Raw genomic sequence first — 21,419 nt, 5'->3', positions numbered from 1 at the left:
AAGTCGAACTCCTTTCAATACAAGCTGGAGGGGGGCTAACAACGGATAGTGTTTTTTGTTTAAAGCCGGAGATGGGGGCTGGGCCGCCGGGGGAGGGGGGGGGGGGGCTATAACCGGATGTATTTTTATTGTTTGCAGATAGATGGGCCTATAACGGGCGGCGAGTGGCTTTTAAGTGGGGGGAGGGGGGCTTATAAGCGGAAGTTTACAGCAGTGTCATTATCAGATGTCGTGCCAGGAGTATCACCCAAAAATTTAAGTGATTGTCAGTACTGTTATTACCTGTTCTATTCACTGTATCCTTGAAGATATATATCATGCCAGGATTTTGAGGAAAGGAATTCGAGGTAATGTTATGATTTTTTTTGTAAGATCGCCAGTTTGCTGAATGCTATTGAGATGTAGCCACTGTGATTTGAACTCGCTCGACTTCCTTTGGATTCAGTGGATTGCCTATACTATCGGTGAGGTCAATCCAGTTCTGCTTCCAAAACAAGCAAAAATCAAAGGACGTTTTATTTTTTGGAACTGGAAAGCCCTTTCTTTCATAGAACCGCAGTAAATGGGTTTTTAAGTTGGTGGAGCGGAGGTTGTTCGCTTACTCAACCAACCGTGGAATTATTTTAACCATTGAAGATGGACTTTCTGCCTGCTCCAGCACCTTGCAGATTTTACACAGACACTTGTTCTTTTTCTACGTGACGAATTAGTCTTGCTGTCTTCTTTCAATTCCTTTCCCTTATTTATTAATTTTGAAGAGAAGGTATCGTCGCATTCATTGTGAATGCCCGCAATAATTGAATTCATTGTACTTGTATTTTGAGTGTGACGTTGCTCAGGTTGAATATGTATAGGTAATAGCATAATTTGTAGTGATATTTGGTATAAATACCACGAGTGATATTTCAAAGTTGTTATACGTAATTTCACGAGCCGTTAGGCGAGTGAAATTTGAGACAATTTTGAAATATCACGAGTGGTATTTATGCCAAATATCACGTACAAATCATGCTATTATTTGTTTATACTGCTACCCACAAAAGGTTTGTAATTTTCACATGTAGGTATTTCAAATTTAGCTGAAATACCACTGCTCTAAGCCAATCAAATTGCAGTAATTTCTCATGTAGTAGTATAACATTTCTAATATCAGTTTGCCAAAACGTTTGGTCGAAGTTTTGGAAAGAAAATATTAAATTGTTTTTAATTTCTCAGAAAGGGTAGTGTTAAGAGGAATAGACACAAACAAAAAGATGTATTGGTAACAATGAAAGCATTACTAAAATACTACATGAGTTCATGATTTGCGGATTGTACTTCGCCATGCCTTTGACTTTCAAGTACCTGTATGAAACGATGATAGTAGTTTTCATTCACTTTTACGATGTAACTGCCTGCTAAATTTTTACAACAAGCTCATCGCAAGCTTTAGCCAATGCTCTCTACTCCTCAGCCAGAATCTCGTCGGTGACGTACAGGGCGGTAGTTAACTGATGTTCTAAAGGCAATGTAGAGCTACGCCGTTAGGAACGTCATAGCGAACTAGCGCTCGAACCGTGAGGTCTTAAACTTCTCTTTAAAGGTCGTATTAGTTCTTTTAATAAACCACATTTTAGTGTCAAAAGTAGATACTATTACTAGATGGACTCCGACATCGGTTTATGCCTTGTTGCTTATTCTTTATTTTTGTTTAATATATATATTTTCACTTTTAGCTGTGTTGTATTAAATTCGGTTTTGAAAACAACCTACCGTTCACAAAGAAGACACTATTTTGTAGAATGTGGGGGCTATATTTTTTGTATTGTACATTTGTCTTCTCTTTATAAGGTAAAAAGACTAAGCTGAAATGGCCCTGCAACCTTATGGGGAAGAGGATTTGAATTATTTCAAACTCTCCTCCCTTGTGCTCAATGAATTCCCAAGAGCCCTGAGACAGACCTTTAAAACCATGTGGGACAAAACATATGGTCATCGCCCTGGTTTCCTGCTTTGGGATGATTCCACTGCTGTGAGAAATTTGTTCGCCTCGGAAGAAGGTAGCAAAAACAGAGTTCCCGTTCATCAGTCTTACAGCGAATGGGATTGCACTGCTTTGTTCCAGGCCACTATCTACTCGCGAACGTTCGCCTTACATCATGGAACGCTAAATGAAGTATATATCAAGCCTCGTGGACTGTCAGCTTCACATTTTCACCCATCAGTGATGAGCATAACTGGAGACAATACGGAAACCTGGGCATTAGCGATCGATCAGCTACGCCTTCTTAGAAATTTCGTTTGTCACTTGTCCAGTTCTAAGATGGAAAAAGTGATTTTCGACGAATGCGTCCAACGTGCCAAAGATGCGTTCCTCGCTCTCGGAGTTTCGACAGCTCCAATTGACGCTGTTGGTAGTTTAACGGAATCAAACTTTCCAACAAATGAAGTTCGCAGACTCGAGGAAGCAATTAAAGAGGCAAATCGAGCGTACATCAAATGGCTTGAGAGTATTATATCCGATACTGCTGACAAAGAGGATATCGCCATGTTGGCACAAAAAATCAATGAGCTGAAAAGTTTGCTAGACGAAGTTGCTAATTCATCAACGTCAGGTAAGTCATCAATGAAATCGTAAGGAAACAGTGCCGTAGCATGGGGAAGGGCCGGGGGGCGCTGGGCCCCACTAATAATTTTGGCTCGTTCTTCACGCTGCTCTTCGGTTCAATGTGTTCATTTCGGTTTGATAAAGCCTCAAAATTATTTATTCATGGCTTCAACAAAGAAAAATTGCTGGAAATTAATGCTCTCCAAAGGCTGAAAATGCTATTTCAGAGACCCTATAGTTCAAAATCTTCCGGGGGAGCATGCCCCCGGACCCCCCTAGCGACTCGCTATTGCCCCCACCCACCCCCTGCAATAAATCTAACCTTGCTACGGCACTGGGACTGATGTAGCATAACTGGGTTGTTAAACCCTTTCCAGCTCTCGAATTTTTTTCTTTAATATACATAACCGGTTTTAAAACGTCCACAACTAACGCCCACCTCCTTATTGAAACTAATCAATTTCTATGTCAGGATTTGTAGACAGATATCATTTAAGAGTAAATTCTCTAACACCCTTTCAAGAGCGGCACCAGCAGCTTAAAACGACATCGAACGCTCGAGATTGTAGAAGATTGTAGATTGAAGACGATTGTATTTCTTGGAAGTTCGCAAAGTTTCAGCATGCGCAATGGGTGTTCCAGCTCAAACTTCAGACGGTGGCTGACTATGATCTTTTGTTTTCTTTTGCAATCTGCTAGATTCTTTTCCTGCCCGAGATGTCAATGAATTCATACCTTTTTTTTTGTCTCCAGTCTAAACGTTTCAGCATCTTTGTCAGCTTTCAGTTTCTTCGACGTAGTTTCGTATTTTTGTTGTTTTTGTTGCGATAGTTGTTACAGGGCCAATCAAGATCGTTCGATCTTGGGTCTGATGTATTATCCTTCTTCGATCTCTCTTGATTAATTTTAAAAACTTTTCGGGGGCTAGCCTTCTTTTTCAGGGTCAATAATTTTCAAGTCGGAGCTAGAAACGAAACGACCATAGTATCATGTTACTTAAGTTAACTTCACTCGGAATGAATCGTTCTGCTGTCCAGTGGTTTAGGTCCTATTTAACCATGCGCACCAAAACAACAAAAAACATTGGAATTTTATTTAAGCTTAGACATTGGAGAAGAACATAAGAGCACTGCAAAGAGTTACCACTCTCTTGGAATAACACAGCTAGAGCTGGGTGACTTAAAGTCAGCTCTTTCGTCTCATCGGCGAGCTCTGGACATTTTTTTTAAGCTCTTTGGCGAAATACACGAAAATACTGCTGACAGTTATTACCAACTTGGTATAATCCAGCGAGAACTGGGCTTTCTAAGAGCAGCTTTAAATTGTCATCAACATGCGATTTCCATCCGTATTAAACTCTTTGGTGAAAAACACAAATGCATTGCTGACAGTTACTACTCACTCGGAATAACACAGCGAGGACTGGGTGACTTAAAGTCAGCTCTTCGGTCCAACCAGCGAGCGCTGGCCATCCGTATCGAACTCTTTGGAGAAGCGCATAAATGCACTGCTGACAGTTACTACTTACTCGGAATAACACAGCTAGAACTGGGTAACTTAAAATCAGCTCTTAAATCTCACCAGCGCGCACTGGCCATCAGTATTAAAGTTTTTGGAGAAGATCACAAAAGTACTGCTGACAGTTACTACTATCTCGGGAAAACACAGCGGGAACTTGGTGACTTAACATCTGCGCTTCAGTCTCATCAGCGTGCGCTGGCCATCCGTATTAAAGTTTTTGGAGAAGACCACCAAAGCATTTCGAAAAGTAAACTTGAACTAGAGGAGATACAACACACATTCGGGCCGGGATCAGTCAAAGAAGCTTGTTAATCTCATTTGTGTGCGCTGGACACCCATTTAGTGGCCATTGAACCTGATCAGTCCACTCTTTTAAGGCTATTTTTAAGTTTTGACTGACAACAGAAGCATTGCATTGGAAAACAAGCGCTTAAAATCCGATCTGTAATCGGGATTGTTTAATTTTAAGTGAGTTTTTGAGAACTAAATTTTCAGTGTATTTTCGTAAGTATGATGCTCATTATCGTTGGGGACGTGATCACTTAGGAGCTACGGTCAGGAGAAATTGAGCTAAATCTTGATTCCCGATTTCGTTTACTTTTGTCCATAAAATATAACTTTAAGGTACATGAAGAACCTGAGTTAAATTGTTCCTTTACCCTTGAGCACCGGACCAGTGGGGGCTTCGTAAACGTTTGCCACTTAATAGTGCTTCTGTTCACTGTGATTTTTTGACAATTTTGTACAATTTTGTACACCGGAACTTTGTGGTAACTGGCCACTAAATAAAAGGAGGACGGCTGCTCCGAAGGATGCCGTTTAGTAGAGGTTTGACCATATCATATTCATCCTTATTACGCAGTTTAAACGCGACTTCAACTAGGAAAACATGCTTATGTTTTGGTTTTGCAGTTTAACATAATGGACAAAACTTTGCCTAGTCCATGGGCCTCATTATTCCGCGCGGCCAAAGCTTTTCGGGTCACGTGGTCCAATCGAAATTTTTTTTCCCCGCCCTTTCGCCTCGGATACGTCAACGAAGTGAATTGACCGAAAGGGACTGGGAAAACGCCGTTCGGGGACTAGGGAAGTCAAAACTATGGTACACAGCCAGGAGCCACCACTCCACGGAAAGTTTGATGGTCTCTAAGATGGTTTCTTATTTGTAAGCCCCCTCTCTAATACCAGCAGAAAATGGTAAAAGATACTTAGTTAGCTGCTGCAGTTAAAGGTTGTGTACTTCATGGTAGATTACGCTACCCATGATTAAAAATTACCTTTTCATTGTCATTATTTCGTTTTTTAAGCGGCCAAAACTTCCTTCACCGTCAAACCAGCTTTCTCATCGATATCCAGCGCTCATTGAGCAGAGTCCACCCTACAGCTTACACTACCGCTGACCAGCGATAAAGGATTTGCTTCTCATAACCTTTCTTGGGTGGTCTTAGGAGGTTTAAGTAACAGGTACAGAACAGAACTTACCCAGAAAGAGTATACAATAGCTGACTTTTATTCGGAAACGGCAGTGTGTGGCATTCATCTAGAGTTGCCATCCATCTAGGTACGTTTCTGGGAGCCTCTAAAAAAGAACCTATGTAAGCATTATAGAAAAAAATATTTGTAAAGCATTTGGCATATTCATGCCACTGTTGTACTAGAACGGAATCAGAAAACTGCGAATGAACGGAAATTGTGTTTGGTAACTATGAAAGTTAATTAATAAAGTTACCCGTAAACCATAAAAATAATGGTTAATTAAAAACCTTTTTGGAAAAACCGGCTCTTAGTCTTTACAAAAATATGTTATGATACTTGAAAACCATGATCTCTCGCAAAAACTTTATTATTAAGGTTGAAAACTAAAAGAATTAATCATGATTAAAGAGAAAGTTTGAAACTAAAAAAAAAAAAGGACAAAAGAATAAGGTTTTCCTGTCAGAACGACATGTAGAGCTCGTATGTACTGGTAGTGTTTTTTTTTTTGTTGAAATTGGTTGCGTTGTTTAACAGTAGAATCTCTTGGAGAGGTCGTCAACTATTTTGTTTTTGTTAATTTTGCAGAATTGTGTTCGAATAAATTAGAATTGGAGAAAATTGTCGGTAGGACCTAATATTCATAGTCATGTTTAAGAATAATGTTTAACAGAGCCATAACTAATTAAGAAGAAATTGAAACAAGTTTTCAAACTACTCATCTTTAGAGCAATTTAATTAATATCCTTTTAGCTGTACAGTGAAACGTTTAAGTTAAAATGCCAATAACATCTTATTTTATGTTTTTATAATACTTGTGCTTGGGGATCATGAACTTCCTGAAAGTGGTACGTCTTGTAACACTTGCTCTCCTAAACGTGGTAGTGCATTGTGAAGAAAAAGTGAACTGCCAAAACGTCACGTTTGTGATTGATGAAGACCATGATCACGTGCTAGAAGGTCACGTGTTTATGCGTTTGACTGTTGGCAAAGACACTGAATGTCTCGCGGCATGGAAAGACGACTGTAGGTGTCAGTGTCTCCATGAATTTCTTTCTTACTGGCACTATAAATGACTGCGAGCTGAAAAATGCCAACAAAGAAAGAAATGGAACCAGCGACAATGAAAAGTGAACAGGGAGTAAATTATTACGACTTAATGAGAAGTTACTCGTTAATGAGATGGTTATTTATGTCGCACTTCATACTTAACCTTCGGACGTACAAGGGAAGGGGATGGATGCCACCCCCCCTAAGAATTTCTGAGTTTTCTCCTAGAGGATAAAACATCAGCAGCTGATGTTTTCAGTAGCTGTTCGTTCATCCCTCGAGCGTATTTTGAGTCAAGTTTAGTGATGGTCAGTTTCTATGGTTACGAGATATGACGTCATAAGTAGGAGGTGGTGAAGTTATTTTTGATTGAAAGTACATGTTTTTACAACTTTTTTCAACAATAAAAGCAAATCATGTGACTAAAATTACGTAAAGTACTTATTTATGTGTTATTTTCCACCTCAAGCACAAAAAAATCACCATTTCTCTTGGTTTTAACCTGATTTCTAGTTCTTGGTAAAATCCAAGATGGTGACCATTGTTGGTGACGTCACAGGCCCCTCAGCAGCGCTAGCGCTACCACCCATAAAATATACTTCACCTTGTAGAGAAGATCAAAGGCTTTCCACTGAAGGTAAAATACTAAAATACTGCAACACATCAAAAAGTCTAGAGGGCGAGGGCCATCCACCCCTTCCCCTTGTACAACGGTGTGGGTATGAATTTGCCTGTACGTCGAGTTGAGCGGATTGAACGATGTATAGAATGTCGTTGTTATAGATGCAATCTTCGGCTGACCAATCTACACATCTGCGAGGAACCTGCAACTTTCCCACCCACGGCCTTCAAAAAACAGGTTACGCGCGCGCCAAGCTGAAAAATCACGCCTTTTTCGGTACATAAACATCAGGTGAGGGGCATCAGTTGTGAAAACTGCAAAGCAGCAACAAAGCAGGGAAACTTTAGTTCGTGGACCATTAACAGCTACAAGAGTAAAACAAAATTCGGCTGCGACTTCGATGACTTCCCTGGTGTAAATGGGAGCGAAAACAATTTTGGACAATATCGATTAAATACCACCAACTCCGTCCATTGCTGTTCGTCATCTTCTGCCTCTACAACTCAGCATTGGCTTGGATCTGTCTACAGCTTGTAAACCTCAGGTTTAAAAACGGCAAATAGCTAAAGATCTTTGCAGGCTTTTCCTACAAAACCAGAATAGCTTACACTGAGCAGATTGAACCTGTAAATCAGTGTAATAAACCAGGTAGCCTGCTTACAGGCTCTGTACTGCCGCAATTTGTAATAGTCATCGCAGTTTATAATACCTATCCCAATTTGTAATAAACCGTGTCGCACTTTTTCGCAATCAGACCCCTCCCCTGACTTTTACCACATTTACAGCGACACCCACATTGCTCTCCTTCTAGCCGGTGACAGGAGGTTATGGGCTCCTGCCGGTGAGCAAAGACTCTGTTGCTTGCTCGCAGGCTAATCTCCTTCAGATGTGTTACTGATCCTCACCATCCCCTCCTATCGCATTCACCATTGTATTTTTCTCCTGGCGCGCGTGTTCTTCTCTCGCGTGCGTATACGAAATCGTTTATCTCGCAAAGCCATATTTCCTATGCGCTTTCTATGCAGGCCAAAACAAATGAAAAATCCAATACATTTATCGTGAAATTACCGTTACCCAGACAGATTACTAGGGGCCCTTTGAGCATGGATGCCCAGGTACTTGGCTCCATTGTGGTATATATTTATCTGAGTGATTTGGCTTTTTGTGTACCAGAGACTTTTTATGCGAAGTTTCCGGTTTTGGTCAAGTCTGTTTTTAAAATAGTGGCCCGTGCTTTGCCGCTGAGGCCGACACCGGACCATCCCGCCACAAGTAAGCTGCGTGACAGGCGACGTATTTGTTTGTTTTTTAGGGCAAAGGGAGAATTACGAGAGCGCGCGCGAAGAGAGAGTAACAAACTAACTGGGGTTACGCCGCAGGCGACAAAAAACCTCAGACACCCAGGGTAGGTTTTACAGTTTTCATTTCCCGTTTTTCATTGAATTAGAGTCTTTTGTCCGTTTCTAATTCCTCTGATCTGATTGGATGCTAATGTTCTATAATATGGTAGCGTTGTATACCGTAAACTTCCGCTTATAAAGCCCTGGGCTTATACAACTTCGTAAGGGAGGGGCTTTAAGAGGGCTTTAAATAGGGGCAAATGGGGGGCTGACATATCCGGACTAAAAAAAAAAGGGTTTCAAAATAAGACACATAGCAGTACTCATCAAAATACTTTTTGATTTATTTGATTTTTAAACTTCAAAACGTCGTAAATAATATAGAATAGAATTCGCTTCAGTACAAGCTAGAGTGGGGTCCGGGGGGAGGGGGCGGTCCCCTCCCCTGGATCTGCCACGGGGATGGTTTTTTTTTTGCTTACAGGTAGATGGGACTATTACTATACTGGGGGATTTATAAGCTGGGGGAGGGGTGTTTTAAGAGGAAGCTAAGGGGCGCTTTCCATTCAACCCAAAAGTCCGGAAATTTCGGTTGGTTCATCAAATGGAACTGACCATTTCGGTTTGGTCCGACCGGAATATTCGGGACCAGCTTTGAAGGTGGTCCACTGTTACCGGTCTGGTCATTTCGGTCGGTGAGACCGAAATGTCGCTTTCCATTTGCCAAAATTGTTGTCCCCTGTACCGCTCTTTTCTATCCTGCTTACAAGAACAAATAGTTTCCAGTGGAAAGTGAAGTGCTGTGAGTAAAGCATGATCGTCTCAAATAGTTTGAATCAGTTGCAATTTTTTTCGATTTTTGATATTTGCCATTAACAGTGTCAAATAACTGACGCCACACGACACGTAGGTGAAAAAAAGTGTGTGTTATCAAGCTACAATTGAATAAAAGTCCGTGAGAATCAGCGTATTATTGGTCTGAAACCTGTCGACGATATTTAACTAAAGTAATTTATTAATTAAGCTGAAATGAATACAACAAAGCCTGGCTGAATACAAATTGGCCAAAACACCGAATTTATTTACCGTACAGTTCCAGGAATTGCTTCGAATCGTTCGAATATTCTGAGAAACGTATCGCTTCAATTCACAAGAATTTTTTACCTTCACTTGCGTTCATAGGCTTTCTACACGAAATAGGATTCCTCCGCCTTCAGTTTTCCACCGCCCCTTTTCGACAGTCGAGTGTTGTTTAGGATATAAACAGTATTTACTTTTCACTTTTAGAGCGTAATTATGAGTGTGCTGCGAAGCCACAATAACAAAACGCGCGGTGGCTTGGGTCGGGTCTGTGCAACCGGATTTCCGAAATTTCAAACCGGAATTTTTGTTGAACGGAAAACGTCCAAACCAGCGTAGTTACTAAAACAAGGAATGACCTACAATGACCTACAATGATCTACAATGATCTACAATGATCTACAATGACCTACAATGACCCACAATGATTGACAATGATCTACAATGAGCTACTATGACCGAACGTGTAATCCCTGTAATGAGCTAAAATGAAGATTTTAGAAAAAGACAAAAAAAAAAAAGATCAGGGGACGTGTGCGTAAACGTAACGAGTTTAGTCTACTGCATGGCAGCCCATTTAATGATGACAGCATCTCTAATTATTACGCTTGGAGATAAATTTACAGTGTAATAATACATGTATGATGATACTGTAACTTTTGTCCCAACCATCCCTTGCAACCTTTCGCATTAGTTTTATTTTGTCTTGTCTTTTTTTCAAACAAATTGAACAAACACAGTCACCCCAACAGTCGATCGGGGGGGATCTTCAAGGGTAGAGGTGAACAAAGGAGGCCTTCAAATTCTGACCCTGTTCAAAAGAAAAATTGTTCATTTTTTTTAAGTACTCTAGCCTCTATAAGACATCATAAGACCCTTTAAATGGCTTCCGGTCCAACAGGATGCTCTGTTTGTAACGCTAAATAGTAAAATCCATATCCTGCTCAGCAGCCCATGCCCATCTAGGCCAAATGAGGAAGTGCCTGCATGACTTCCGTCCATACAGGGTATAATAGTGCTATACCAGTAAAAACACGATTGCAATAATCTATTTTCAAGTTTCTCAAGTTACCTGAGATCAGGCACAATTTTTGTTTAGCCTTTTCAAAATGTGCTTGGCAATTTAATACCATGAGCCTAGTGTCACGTCCAAGCGTGACACACGACAAACATCATTGTCTGTCATTTTGTAGCTCATTGTAGGGCATATTTTAACTCATTTTAGCTCGTAGTAGCTCATTGTAGCTCGTAGTAGTTCATCGTAGATCATTGTGGGTCATTGTAGGCCATTGTAGGTCATTGTAGGTCATTGTAGGTTATTCCTTGTTTTAGTGACTATGACACACGTTCCCTTGACCTTTTTTTTTGTTTGTCTTTTTCTAAAATCTTCATTTTAGTTCATTACAGGGATTACACGTTCGGTCATAGTAGCACATTGTAGGTCATTGTAGATCATTGTAGGCCATTGTAGGTGATTGTAGGTCATTGTAGATCATTGTAGATCATTGTAGGTCATTGTAGATCATTGTAGGCCATTGTAGGTCATTGTAGATCATTGTAGGTCATTGTAGGTCATTGTAGATCATTGTAGGCCATTGTAGGTCATTGTAGATCATTGTAGGTCATTGTAGGTCATTGTAGATCATTGTAGGTCATTGTAGGTCATTCCTTGTTTTAGTAACTACGCCAAACCAGACGACGATCGAATAGTATGCCATGATGCATTTTTCCAGAAGTATCTCGCAATATCGCAGTCATGGCAAATTCCATCGTGAAATAAGGTCGTTTTCTCGTCGGCTTTTTTCTCATTCGATTTCAAGTAAATGTAAGAAAATTGTACTAATTCGTTATTTGACATGATTTCTCCGATTTGCAATGGCTTAAGAGCAAAGTTTCCACATAGAAACATTTATTTTCATGGTTTCAATTAGTCTTCCCATCACAGAGTGTTCAGTGACTGTCAGTGACCCACAACAAGGTCATGAATATTCAAGATTTCTGAATATAAGTTGAAATCTTCCAAATGTGGACCTCACGCCAGCAAAATGAAGTCCTGAATATTGTACAGGCTAAGAAGTACCCACATTTTAAAGACCTTTTTATCGACCAAAGATGGCTGAAATTTCGAATCTTTTATCACATTTCAACGCCATGTGTGATGTCAGCTGAAGGCTACAATCTGTTGGGCGCTTTCGAGAGCGCTTTATGCCGAAGCAATCAATGGTGCGTTTCAGCACAGGCGGCTCAGACGTAGTATGTGTCACTGAATGAATATATTAATATTCACATGGACAAATTAATGCGATGAGTCGTCGAAACTCCCATCAACTAAAATAGTCCAAAAGTCAAAATATAACAAAACAAAGCTAAGATACCTTCAACTGAACGTATCCTTGTCTTTCCTCGCCGGTTTAAGTGGCATTTTGTTGAGTTTTGCAATTGTAGGTACCATCTACTAAAGAAGAATTAAAGGCAGGCTACAAAACAAACGGACCATCTCCACGCGCCTTCACACGAAGCGCTATAAATTCGAGAATAATCGACGAATCCGCTCCAAATTGCCATCGGCTAATCTGCAGGTAACGTGTGTTCCTGCTTCTTGCTCGCTGGCTCCACAAAACCCATCGCAAATGCACAATATTTGCTCGCTCATCAACAACCACTGTTGACCTTTACGCTTCGATGTGACCGCAAACTACCAGGTTTAATACGCGACGTGAATATTCAAGCTTTGCTTCTAGGTCAATCGACACTGACCGAAGCAATAGTCGATCTCCATAATTCTTCATAAGATACTCTAGCCTGAATTTCATCCAATTACTTCGAGTCGTTATTACTCCCTCAGTAGTTGTTGAGAGGAGAAAACGACTCGAAGCAATCGGATGAATTTCAGGCTAAAGATACTCAGCCTCATTCATTAATTGTTAAATATTGTGTCACGTACCATCCCTGCGTACGCAGTGATAATAACTTAAAACGAGGTGCATCATGGGATACTATTCGATCGTCGTCTGGTAGCCGACTTTCGTTTTCAGATGTTGTTCCGGAAGAATAACATAGAAAGTTGAGAGATTTCCAGTTCTGTTATTACCTGTTCTAATCACTGTGTCCTTGAAAGTAGCAGGAGTTTCAGGAATCGAGGTAATTTTGTGATATATTTTTGTATGATCGCCAGTTCGCCGAATGCTGTTTTATTAGATTTTATCTCGCTCGACTAATTCGTTTGGGTTAATTGTCTACTATCGAGTACCCTTTCCAAAAACACGCAAAAAATCAAAGGACATCTTATAATTTGGAACTGGAAAGCCCTTTATTCTATATGACCGCCGCAAATGGGTTTTAGGCTTGTTAAGTAAGGGTTGTTCGCTTACTCAACCAACCGTAGAATCTAATTTTAATCATTGAAGATGGACTTTCTGCCTGCTCCGACAATTCGCTGATTTTCAGCAAACACTTGTTCTTTTCCTTCTTGACGAGTTATTATATGCTGCCTTCCGCAGTCCTTTACCTTATTTCTTAACTTTCAAATTAAGAAAAAGTATTATGATCGCATCTCCATTGTGATCTGACCATGGAACGAAATGACCGGATACCCATTGTGATGCCCGCAATAATAGAATTCATTCTAGGTATTCTTTATAATATGACTTTGGTCAAGTTTAATATCATTTCTAATCAGTTTGCCAAAGTTTTGGAAAGAAAAGTTAAATTGTGTTTAATTTCTCAAAAGGGACAGTGTTTTGTACGAGAAATAGACACAAACAAAAAGATATAATGAAAACAATGAAAACAGTCCGAAAATACCCCGAAAATACCGCGTTCATAATTTGTAGGATTGTATGTCGCCATGGACGAAGACAAGAAAAGGATGGATTGCAAAATTTAGGCTTAGGGAAAGTTCATTTAATATGACAAGGGGGGGATGAAGATATTGAGGGGGGGCTCCGAAAATTTTTAGACACCCGAAGGGGGGGCTCTGAAAAAATTGTTGCGCAAGGAGGGGGGGCTCCGAAAATTTGTATACTTCAAAACCAACACATGACATCATCATACAGATCGGATGGTTTTCAACTCAACAATTTAATGACCTGTGCAACTCAGCTATATCACGTGGTTTACAGATATAACAAATGTAGTCTCAGTAATTATTACACTCTTGTTCATCCCAAAAATGCTTTAGAAAATTGTATCACAACTGTATCTCAAGTTTGTCATAGTAAAAACCATTGAAGACAATAACGGTAAATATATTTAATACAGTCTAGCGGTCTTTTTTCAGGGGAGCAAAGGAATTGAAGGAGGAGGGGGGGGGGGCTCTGAAATTTTTTCGACTACCAAGGAGGGGGCTCCTAAAAAATTGAACCGCTAGCGAGGGGGGCTGCTAAAATTTCAAGCTTCGAGTTTCAATATCTTCATCCCCCCCCCTTGTCATATTAAATGAACTTTCCCTTAGCGGGGGCTGAAGAGGAATATAATGGGTAAAGAATAACGACAATTTTCGACTTGAATTGAACTTACATGCTGTTGTAACAAAAGTCATGGGAATAGTGGAATAATGAAACTCAAGTACTACTTTTCACGGTCGACTGAAAAAAATGTATATGGCTTGTGAAGTTGAGTAAAGGTCAAAGAAATCGTTGTTGTGCAATAGTGTAAAAATCTGTGATGTTGCACAGGGTGAAATAAGGTGTTTCCGCAATTCGGAAATGTTGCGGAAACCTGATGGTTTAAAATTCCGTTGCGTTTCCGCGGGACGGTTAGGACCGGAAACGTGTAAGATGAAAATGGAGGCATTGTTTCGTGTTTCCGCAGCGCTTCCGTTGATTTAAACATGTCATCTAGTTTCCATTGCGTTTCTGCAGGCGGTTTTGTACTGAAATTTTCTGGTTTTCATTATCAATTCCCGGTTTCTCATATAATAAAATTTGTTTTAACTGTATTGATTACGCTTCAGGCAAGATGAGGAATCATTGCATTGACCTAAAATATCTGAAAGAATGGAGATAATCTCCTGCGCTAAACTACACGTCGTAAATACTGGAAAAGTGATAGATGATTCCCTCTGTCTTCCTTTTCTAAGAGATTCAAAGATGTGTTATTAAAATTATTAGCGCTCCAAACATTGAAGCGTAATTTGAAACAATTTAGAAACAGCAAAATAAATTATAAATGATTTTTTAACACGCTTGCACGCATTTTGCCTCGCTCTGGAGGCATGAGTCTTACGAGCATGCGTGCCTCGTTTTCACGTTGAATTTTGAATCGCGCGCCCTCTTGAACATTCTTCGCTGTCGCTGTCGCTGTCGCTGGGCCCTTTTTTTGTGAAGATGAGCGAGGAGAGTGTGATAGATTGCGGAGATAGACTGCAAGGAGGAATTATAGTTCGAAAAACTATTTAAATGAAACACCAAATCCCATGGAAGCGGTGATGAAGGAGTTCAGTGTTCACTCTTGACGACTTGAATGCACACTGAGTGTTTCAACAACCATTGAGAAGAAAGAACGCCTATTTTAAACTGTGGATCCTTTTTGTTTCGTAAGTACATTCTGAATCTTTTTTAAATATATAGAAGCATGTTTAAGTCTATGTAATAGCTTTGGGAGCATTTCATCGATGTCGATCATAAAGATCGTTTCACATGTGAGCTTACATAAGCTTATGTTTCATGCGACAGCGAGTTGCTTCCTACAGATCTGACCTTTGTATGTTGCCTGTAGTTTCTTTGATAACATATACCTGTAAACCACATGTTTGTCTGATTTCTTTTGCGATAAAGACATAGTTCGCTTCACCGAAAAAGAATTTTTTCTGTATACTAATGCACATTTTAATGGCGAACAGGGGTTTCAATAACATTTATTTCAGATGGGTAGATGAAACATAGCAAGCAGGTAGATTGATATTTTAATTGGAGGGGCTGAAGGTCCTCCCAAGTAGGGGAGGTCTGGGGGCATGCTCCACTGGAAAATTTTGAAATTCATTACTTGGAGATGCATTTTCCTGCATTCTGGGGCGATATTAGAGGCTCCCTGCTTTATTAAACAGGGATCCATTTTCAATATATTTTAGGACATATTAGCATGAATTCCTGTACTGAGCTGTATTTTATTTTAAACCAATCGAACTGTTTTCAGGTGGGTATTCAGGTCGTCACAGGCGGGTAGTTCTACCTGCTACCCGGCTATTATTGAAACCCCTGGCGAAGATGGCAGCCGCAAAAAATTGAATCTCGAATGAGGAAACGGAATCACGGAACGGAGTACGGAATCAAATATCAATGACAGAAAAATATGATTTAAAAATTCCTTGAGAGTGTAGATGTTCATCACAAGGATAAGCCTGTACAAGAATAATATTTAATATTCATGTTAATTTTTTGCATACAATGTGCATTTCCTTACTAGATTCAAAACGACATATGCAATTTGCAGGGACCAATGGGAATTGTTCAAAATTGAAATAAATGTAGTGCTTGTTTAGAGACTTGTAGGGTTAAAAGGAACCTTTTCTTCTTTGTGTACGTGCACAATAACAAGTTTAATATGATGGTGCAGAAAGGTTCTAAAAGTCACAAGATTATAGAGGGATATCATTTCCTTACACTCCAATTTGTCACTAAGCTTTGAACACAAGAATATCAGCTTTATTTGATGACAAAGCAACCTTCATTGACTCAAGTAAGACGCCCATCTTTGAGTGGGAAGTCACAATTCTATTTATCCATCTTTGAGTGGACAAAGTAGTGCTTGCGTCAGGGATATTTCAAATGTTGCAACAGTCACCAGGAGATAAACAATAGCATTAGTCAGGAATATAATTTCGTTACACCTCAATTTGTCATTAAGCTTCGAAAACAAGGATAACAGCTTTATTCGATGACAAAGCAACCTTCATTGACTCAAGTAAGACGCCCATCTTTGAGTGGGAAGTCGCAATTCTAATGATCCATCTTTGAGTGGACAAAGTAGTGCTTGTGTCAATGATATTTCAAATGTTGCAACAGTCACGAGGAGATAAACAAGAATATTATTCAGGAATATAATTTCCTTACACTTCAATCTGTCGTTAAGCTTCGAACACAAGGATATATGTAACAGCTTTATTCGATGACAAAGTAACCTTCATTGACTCAAGTAAGACGCCCATCTTTGAGTGGGAAGTCGCAATTCTATTTATCCATCTTTGAGTGGACAAAGTAGTGCTTGTGTCAATGACATTTCAAATGTTGCAAAAGTCACCAGGAGATAAACAATAGCATTAGTCAGGAATATAATTTCCTTACACTTCAATTTGTCGTTAAGCTTCGAACACAAGGATAATGGCTTTATTCGATGACAAAGCAACCTTCATTGACATAAGTAAGACGCCCATCTTTGAGTGGGAAGTCACAATTCTATTTATCCATCTTTAAGTGGACAAAGTAGTGCTTGTGTCAATGATATTTCAAATGTTGCAACAGTCACGAGGAGATAAACAAGAATATTATTCAGGAATATAATTTCCTTACACTTCAATCTGTCGTTAAGCTTCGAACACAAGGATATATGTGACAGCTTTATTCGATGACAAAGTAACCTTCATTGACTCAAGTAAGACGCCCATCTTTGAGTGGGAAGTCGCAATTCTATTTATCCATCTTTGAGTGGACAAAGTAGTGCTTGTGTCAATGATATTTCAAATGTTGTAACAGTCACCAGGAGATAAACAAGAATATTATTCAGGAACATAATTTCCTTACACTTCAATATGACGTTAAGCTTCGAACACAAGGATATATGTAACAGCTTTATTCTATGACAAAGCAACCTTTACTGACTTAAGTACATATGTACATGTAAGATTGCATCTTTGAGTGGGAAGTTGCAATTCTATTTATCCTTCTTTGATTGGACAAAATGGTGCTTGTGTTAATGATACTTTCAATTTTTGCACATGCCACAAGGAGATCAACTAGACGATTATACAGTCTTTTTATATTGTTACACTTTAATTTTGTATTGTGCCTCAAGCACTTGGATAAGGGCTTTATTCAATGATAAAAGCAACCTTCATTTTTTAAATATTTGTCTTTGTAATGCACTACCAGAAAACTGCCTCATTTTAAGCTCTCTAGTTTTTTTCAGAAGTAGGCTGTTACAACAATATACATGTAATACATGTATTATTAATTTGATATAAATATTTGACATTTTTTTTGGTCTTTATTTCTTTGAGGTATAATGATGTGGAGAACAAAAACGTTGAGGGTATTTTGGTTAATGAAGTGAGGGGAAATTTTGGGAAAAAGAAATGGCCCAAAACAGAGAAAAAAGGTAAGTTGTACACTTTTCTAAGTTTCTTGAATTTGGTACAGTGAAACCCCACCTTATGGCCACCTTGGTAATACAGTCACCTGGTTATTATAGCCACTTTTTTTTTGGCGGCCTGGCAAAAACCACCATACATTTTTTTATTTTCTTGTAAAAAAAACCCCTCGTTAATACGGCCACCCCATTAATACGGCAAAACTTTTTTGGCCCATTGATGACCATATTAATGGGGGTCCACTGTAGTTTCTTGGTGTTGCCAACAGGTGCATTCCCCTAATGACATAAATACAAAAAGATTGAAAAGCCACTAAAATAATACCCACACCAAAAACAGGAGCAAACCAACAATACTTTTAGCAACACCAAGAAGCACTCTTAATTCCTTTTCTACAGACCTGCACATTTAACATGCTTTCCTTTTGCTAGGGGCCATTTGTCAGTACTAGAGTCAGAGAAGTACCTGCGTAGACGTGATAAGGCGGCAAAATTGCAAACTTGAAGAACACAGTTCGGTCAAGATGCCAATTTGAGCGCTAAAAAGGTAGGTAAAATACATGTACATTATTTTGTTAATGCTTGCAGTTCAAATAATTATTTCTACTGTGTAGGTTAAGTCATCCACTTAGTGATTTATTTAGCCTGCCCTGTAACAGAGCTGTGCTTTGGCAGTGCCTGGTGGCCCCTGTTGCATTACTGTTGCTCTTGGGTGACAAAGAAGTCTTAGTTTGTTCAAACACATTCATCCTGTGTACCTGGATCTTTCAAGTTAAGGGCACAAGGCTCTTTCATTTTTTAAGAACACAATACATGTTCTGCATGTTTGTCTTATGCATACATAATTTATGATTGTTATAGAATGCACAAGTGCCACACCCTACCCCCTTTGACATTTTTATTGTTAACAGTGTCCTTGCCATTTATATGTGAGGTTTGATTGTACTGTAAATTGCTCAGAGTAGAGAGCAAGAACCAAATCTAAAGATTCAAAATAGTCAGGGTGACTATGTTGCCAGACTAAACTGTTGCTGAAGAACAAAGTAAATGTTAAAATCAAATGTTTATCACAGTAGTCACAGTAGTCATGCCACTGTTACTAAATAAGTTTTTTTGGTGTTCAGAAATTGACGAATTGCACAGACATGTTGGACAAGGCACAACTTTCTCCAGATGACAAAGCTAAAAGAAAGGCTTTATTAGACCTAGACAATGCTTTCCAATTTATGTCTTTGGAGGAGAGTGAAGACAATGAAGAGGGGGACATTGATCCACCTCCCAGGTACATCATGCCACTATGCTTAGAGAGGTCAAAGTTAAGAAACATCAATGCTGTTCTTGACGCCTTTTGTGAGGCTCGCATGTTAAAGAGGCAAAAAAAGAACAGTCGGGAAAATAACCAGAGAGGTTGATAAAATAATACCCGTCAGACAGACCAGTACTAAATAACTGCCCCTCATGGGCAGGATGCCAATAATACCAAAGTAACAAATTGCTACAGTGATCGCTACTATGGCAACTGGGAGTAAAAGGTCCAAAAATGATGCCGTGCACATGATGTCCAGAAAATGACCTTTAGCCGAAGCACAAAATGTGATGGCATAGTCGCTTCTACACGAGTATAAAATTCTACTTTCCCCCTATTTTTCACTGGTTTAAAACCTATCATGTTGTTTTTCTCTTAATCATGAAAGTATTTGACACTTCTAGTTCACTGAGCAGTAATTCAGTCTTCCCTGCATTTTACCAACAATGAAACCAAATGAGCGAGAAACCCTGTGTGACTTTTGGGTGCCACTTGCATAAAGTTGAAATTTGACGGTCAACAGTGACATACTCTCTTCAGGACTCTGCAACCACGACCACCATAGTAGAAGTCACTGTAACAATTTGCTAAAAGTCCCTAATGTATTATTGTGCCTTCTTTAGTCAGGATGACCCTGTGATGATCATCTCTAACTAAATTGCACAATCTTATTGGAAAGGTGATAAGAGTTTTATTCTTTAAGACAATCTTTACTCGACTGTGTTCATTAAAATTGCTGAAATTATAGGACAGTCAGTGGGTTATCCTAAAACTATAAAACAGGGAGTGTAAGATAGATGCTTTGTGAAAGTGAGTCGCTTGTTAAAAGTGCACAGTTTGTCATTATTATTCAAACTCAAATGTAGGCAAATTCTCGTAGACTACTTTGTATGCCACAGCCAGGTCCAAGTTGTAGCCATGCAGTTACAGCAGAGTGGCGACAAAAAGTGAGATAGATGTGTAGAGATGTTGGCTTATACATTTGTATATAAAGCCTATGGCTAGTTTTGTTTGCATCACTGTCGTCTTTGTAGCATCAGTCTGATACTCCCCAATAATGGCCTCTCATCAGTTTGTATAGGCTTTAACAATAATTTTTGGGGATGATCCACCAAGTACTGATACTTTCTAATAAGAATTAAGGCAGCAGTTTAGATTCCCTAATGAGATTTTATGCAGTCTTACATGTAACTAAGTAAGACTTTTATTTGTAATATTGTTCTTATTAAATTATGTAATAATTTTGCTGTGTACTACTTCTTGGAGTTATTTTGGAATGGAAATGCACGTTACTTATAATAATGTTAGTTAATTAATTATTATACAGTCAAACCTCTTTAATACAGACGCCAAATGGACAGAACCAAGTGTCCGTATTATAGAAGTAGGGAATGTATGATTTATTGGCATTTCTGGGACCAAACGAACTGTCCGTATTATAGAAGTGTCCATAAGAAGAGGTTTAATAGACTGTATAATTATTATGTTAATTTAATCATTTCAAGGAAAAAATTTTGAATTTTGTCAGTTCTAAAAGGATTATTTAATAGGCCATTTCCGAGTTCCCCCGGTCCTTTGTTTCAAAACGAGGGTAGGTGCTCAGCCTTTGATATAGAAATCATTTTTCATTCTCATGCAAATAAAACTCATTTTCACAAGAAAGGTTGAGCACCTAGCCTCATTTTGAAAGTGAGGGTTTTTGGAACTCGGAAGTGGCCTATTGAAATGGAAAAGTTACAGTTTTGGATATAAAAACTGTAGAAAATAGGAATACATTGTAAGGAGTCTCTTTTTTATTGTGAAAATATTTAATATAGTTATGTACATATTATATGAAAATGGAGAGAGAATTATTTTAATAAAATCTTTAATACCAAAAATGCACCTAAATATGACTCTGCTTGATTTGTGTGTATCAGCGAAAATGGGTCATTGTGAAACGGATAGGTCCAGGGTTGTCTCACAAACGTCCACTTTTTTACATACCGGATAGAATGAACATATGATTCGAAACTGGATGGTTAAGTAAAGTTGAAACATTTAGGAAATCCAGTGAATAATCCACCGAAAGTGGAATCTGGGGAAACATGAAGGCTGCAAAAAGTAAACCGATCAAACTGAGTTTCCGCATTCATT

General features: G+C 39.1%; 2 protein-coding genes and 1 pseudogene across 3 annotated transcripts in view; all 3 read left to right on the top strand.

Moving 5' to 3' along the window:
• Positions 1–227: 227 nt before the first annotated feature.
• Positions 228–4,420, top strand: LOC140943478 (uncharacterized). The gene is made up of 3 exons (XM_073392569.1): positions 228–347; positions 1,831–2,594; positions 3,693–4,420. The coding sequence occupies exons 2-3, from the start codon at positions 1,850–1,852 to the stop codon at positions 4,418–4,420; spliced, it is 1,473 nt and encodes a 490-aa protein (XP_073248670.1). The 5' UTR covers positions 228–347; positions 1,831–1,849.
• Positions 4,421–6,411: 1,991 nt separating this feature from the next.
• On the top strand, positions 6,412–7,537 carry LOC140943477 (uncharacterized; annotated as a pseudogene).
• Positions 7,538–12,689: 5,152 nt separating this feature from the next.
• Positions 12,690–21,419, top strand: part of LOC140942810 (uncharacterized) — a 46,831-nt gene continuing 38,101 nt past the window's right edge. For both annotated transcript variants that reach the window (XM_073391816.1, XM_073391815.1), the window contains exon 1: positions 12,690–12,814. The gene's annotated coding sequence lies outside the window, so the exon portion shown is untranslated. The remainder of the gene's footprint in view (positions 12,815–21,419) is intronic.

Source organism: Porites lutea, chromosome 7 (assembly GCF_958299795.1).
Source record: "Porites lutea chromosome 7, jaPorLute2.1, whole genome shotgun sequence".
NCBI classification, from domain to species: Eukaryota; Metazoa; Cnidaria; class Anthozoa; order Scleractinia; family Poritidae; genus Porites; species Porites lutea.
The sequence above is the reverse complement of the archived record's forward strand: the minus strand, read 5'-3'. Positions and strand labels throughout refer to the sequence as shown.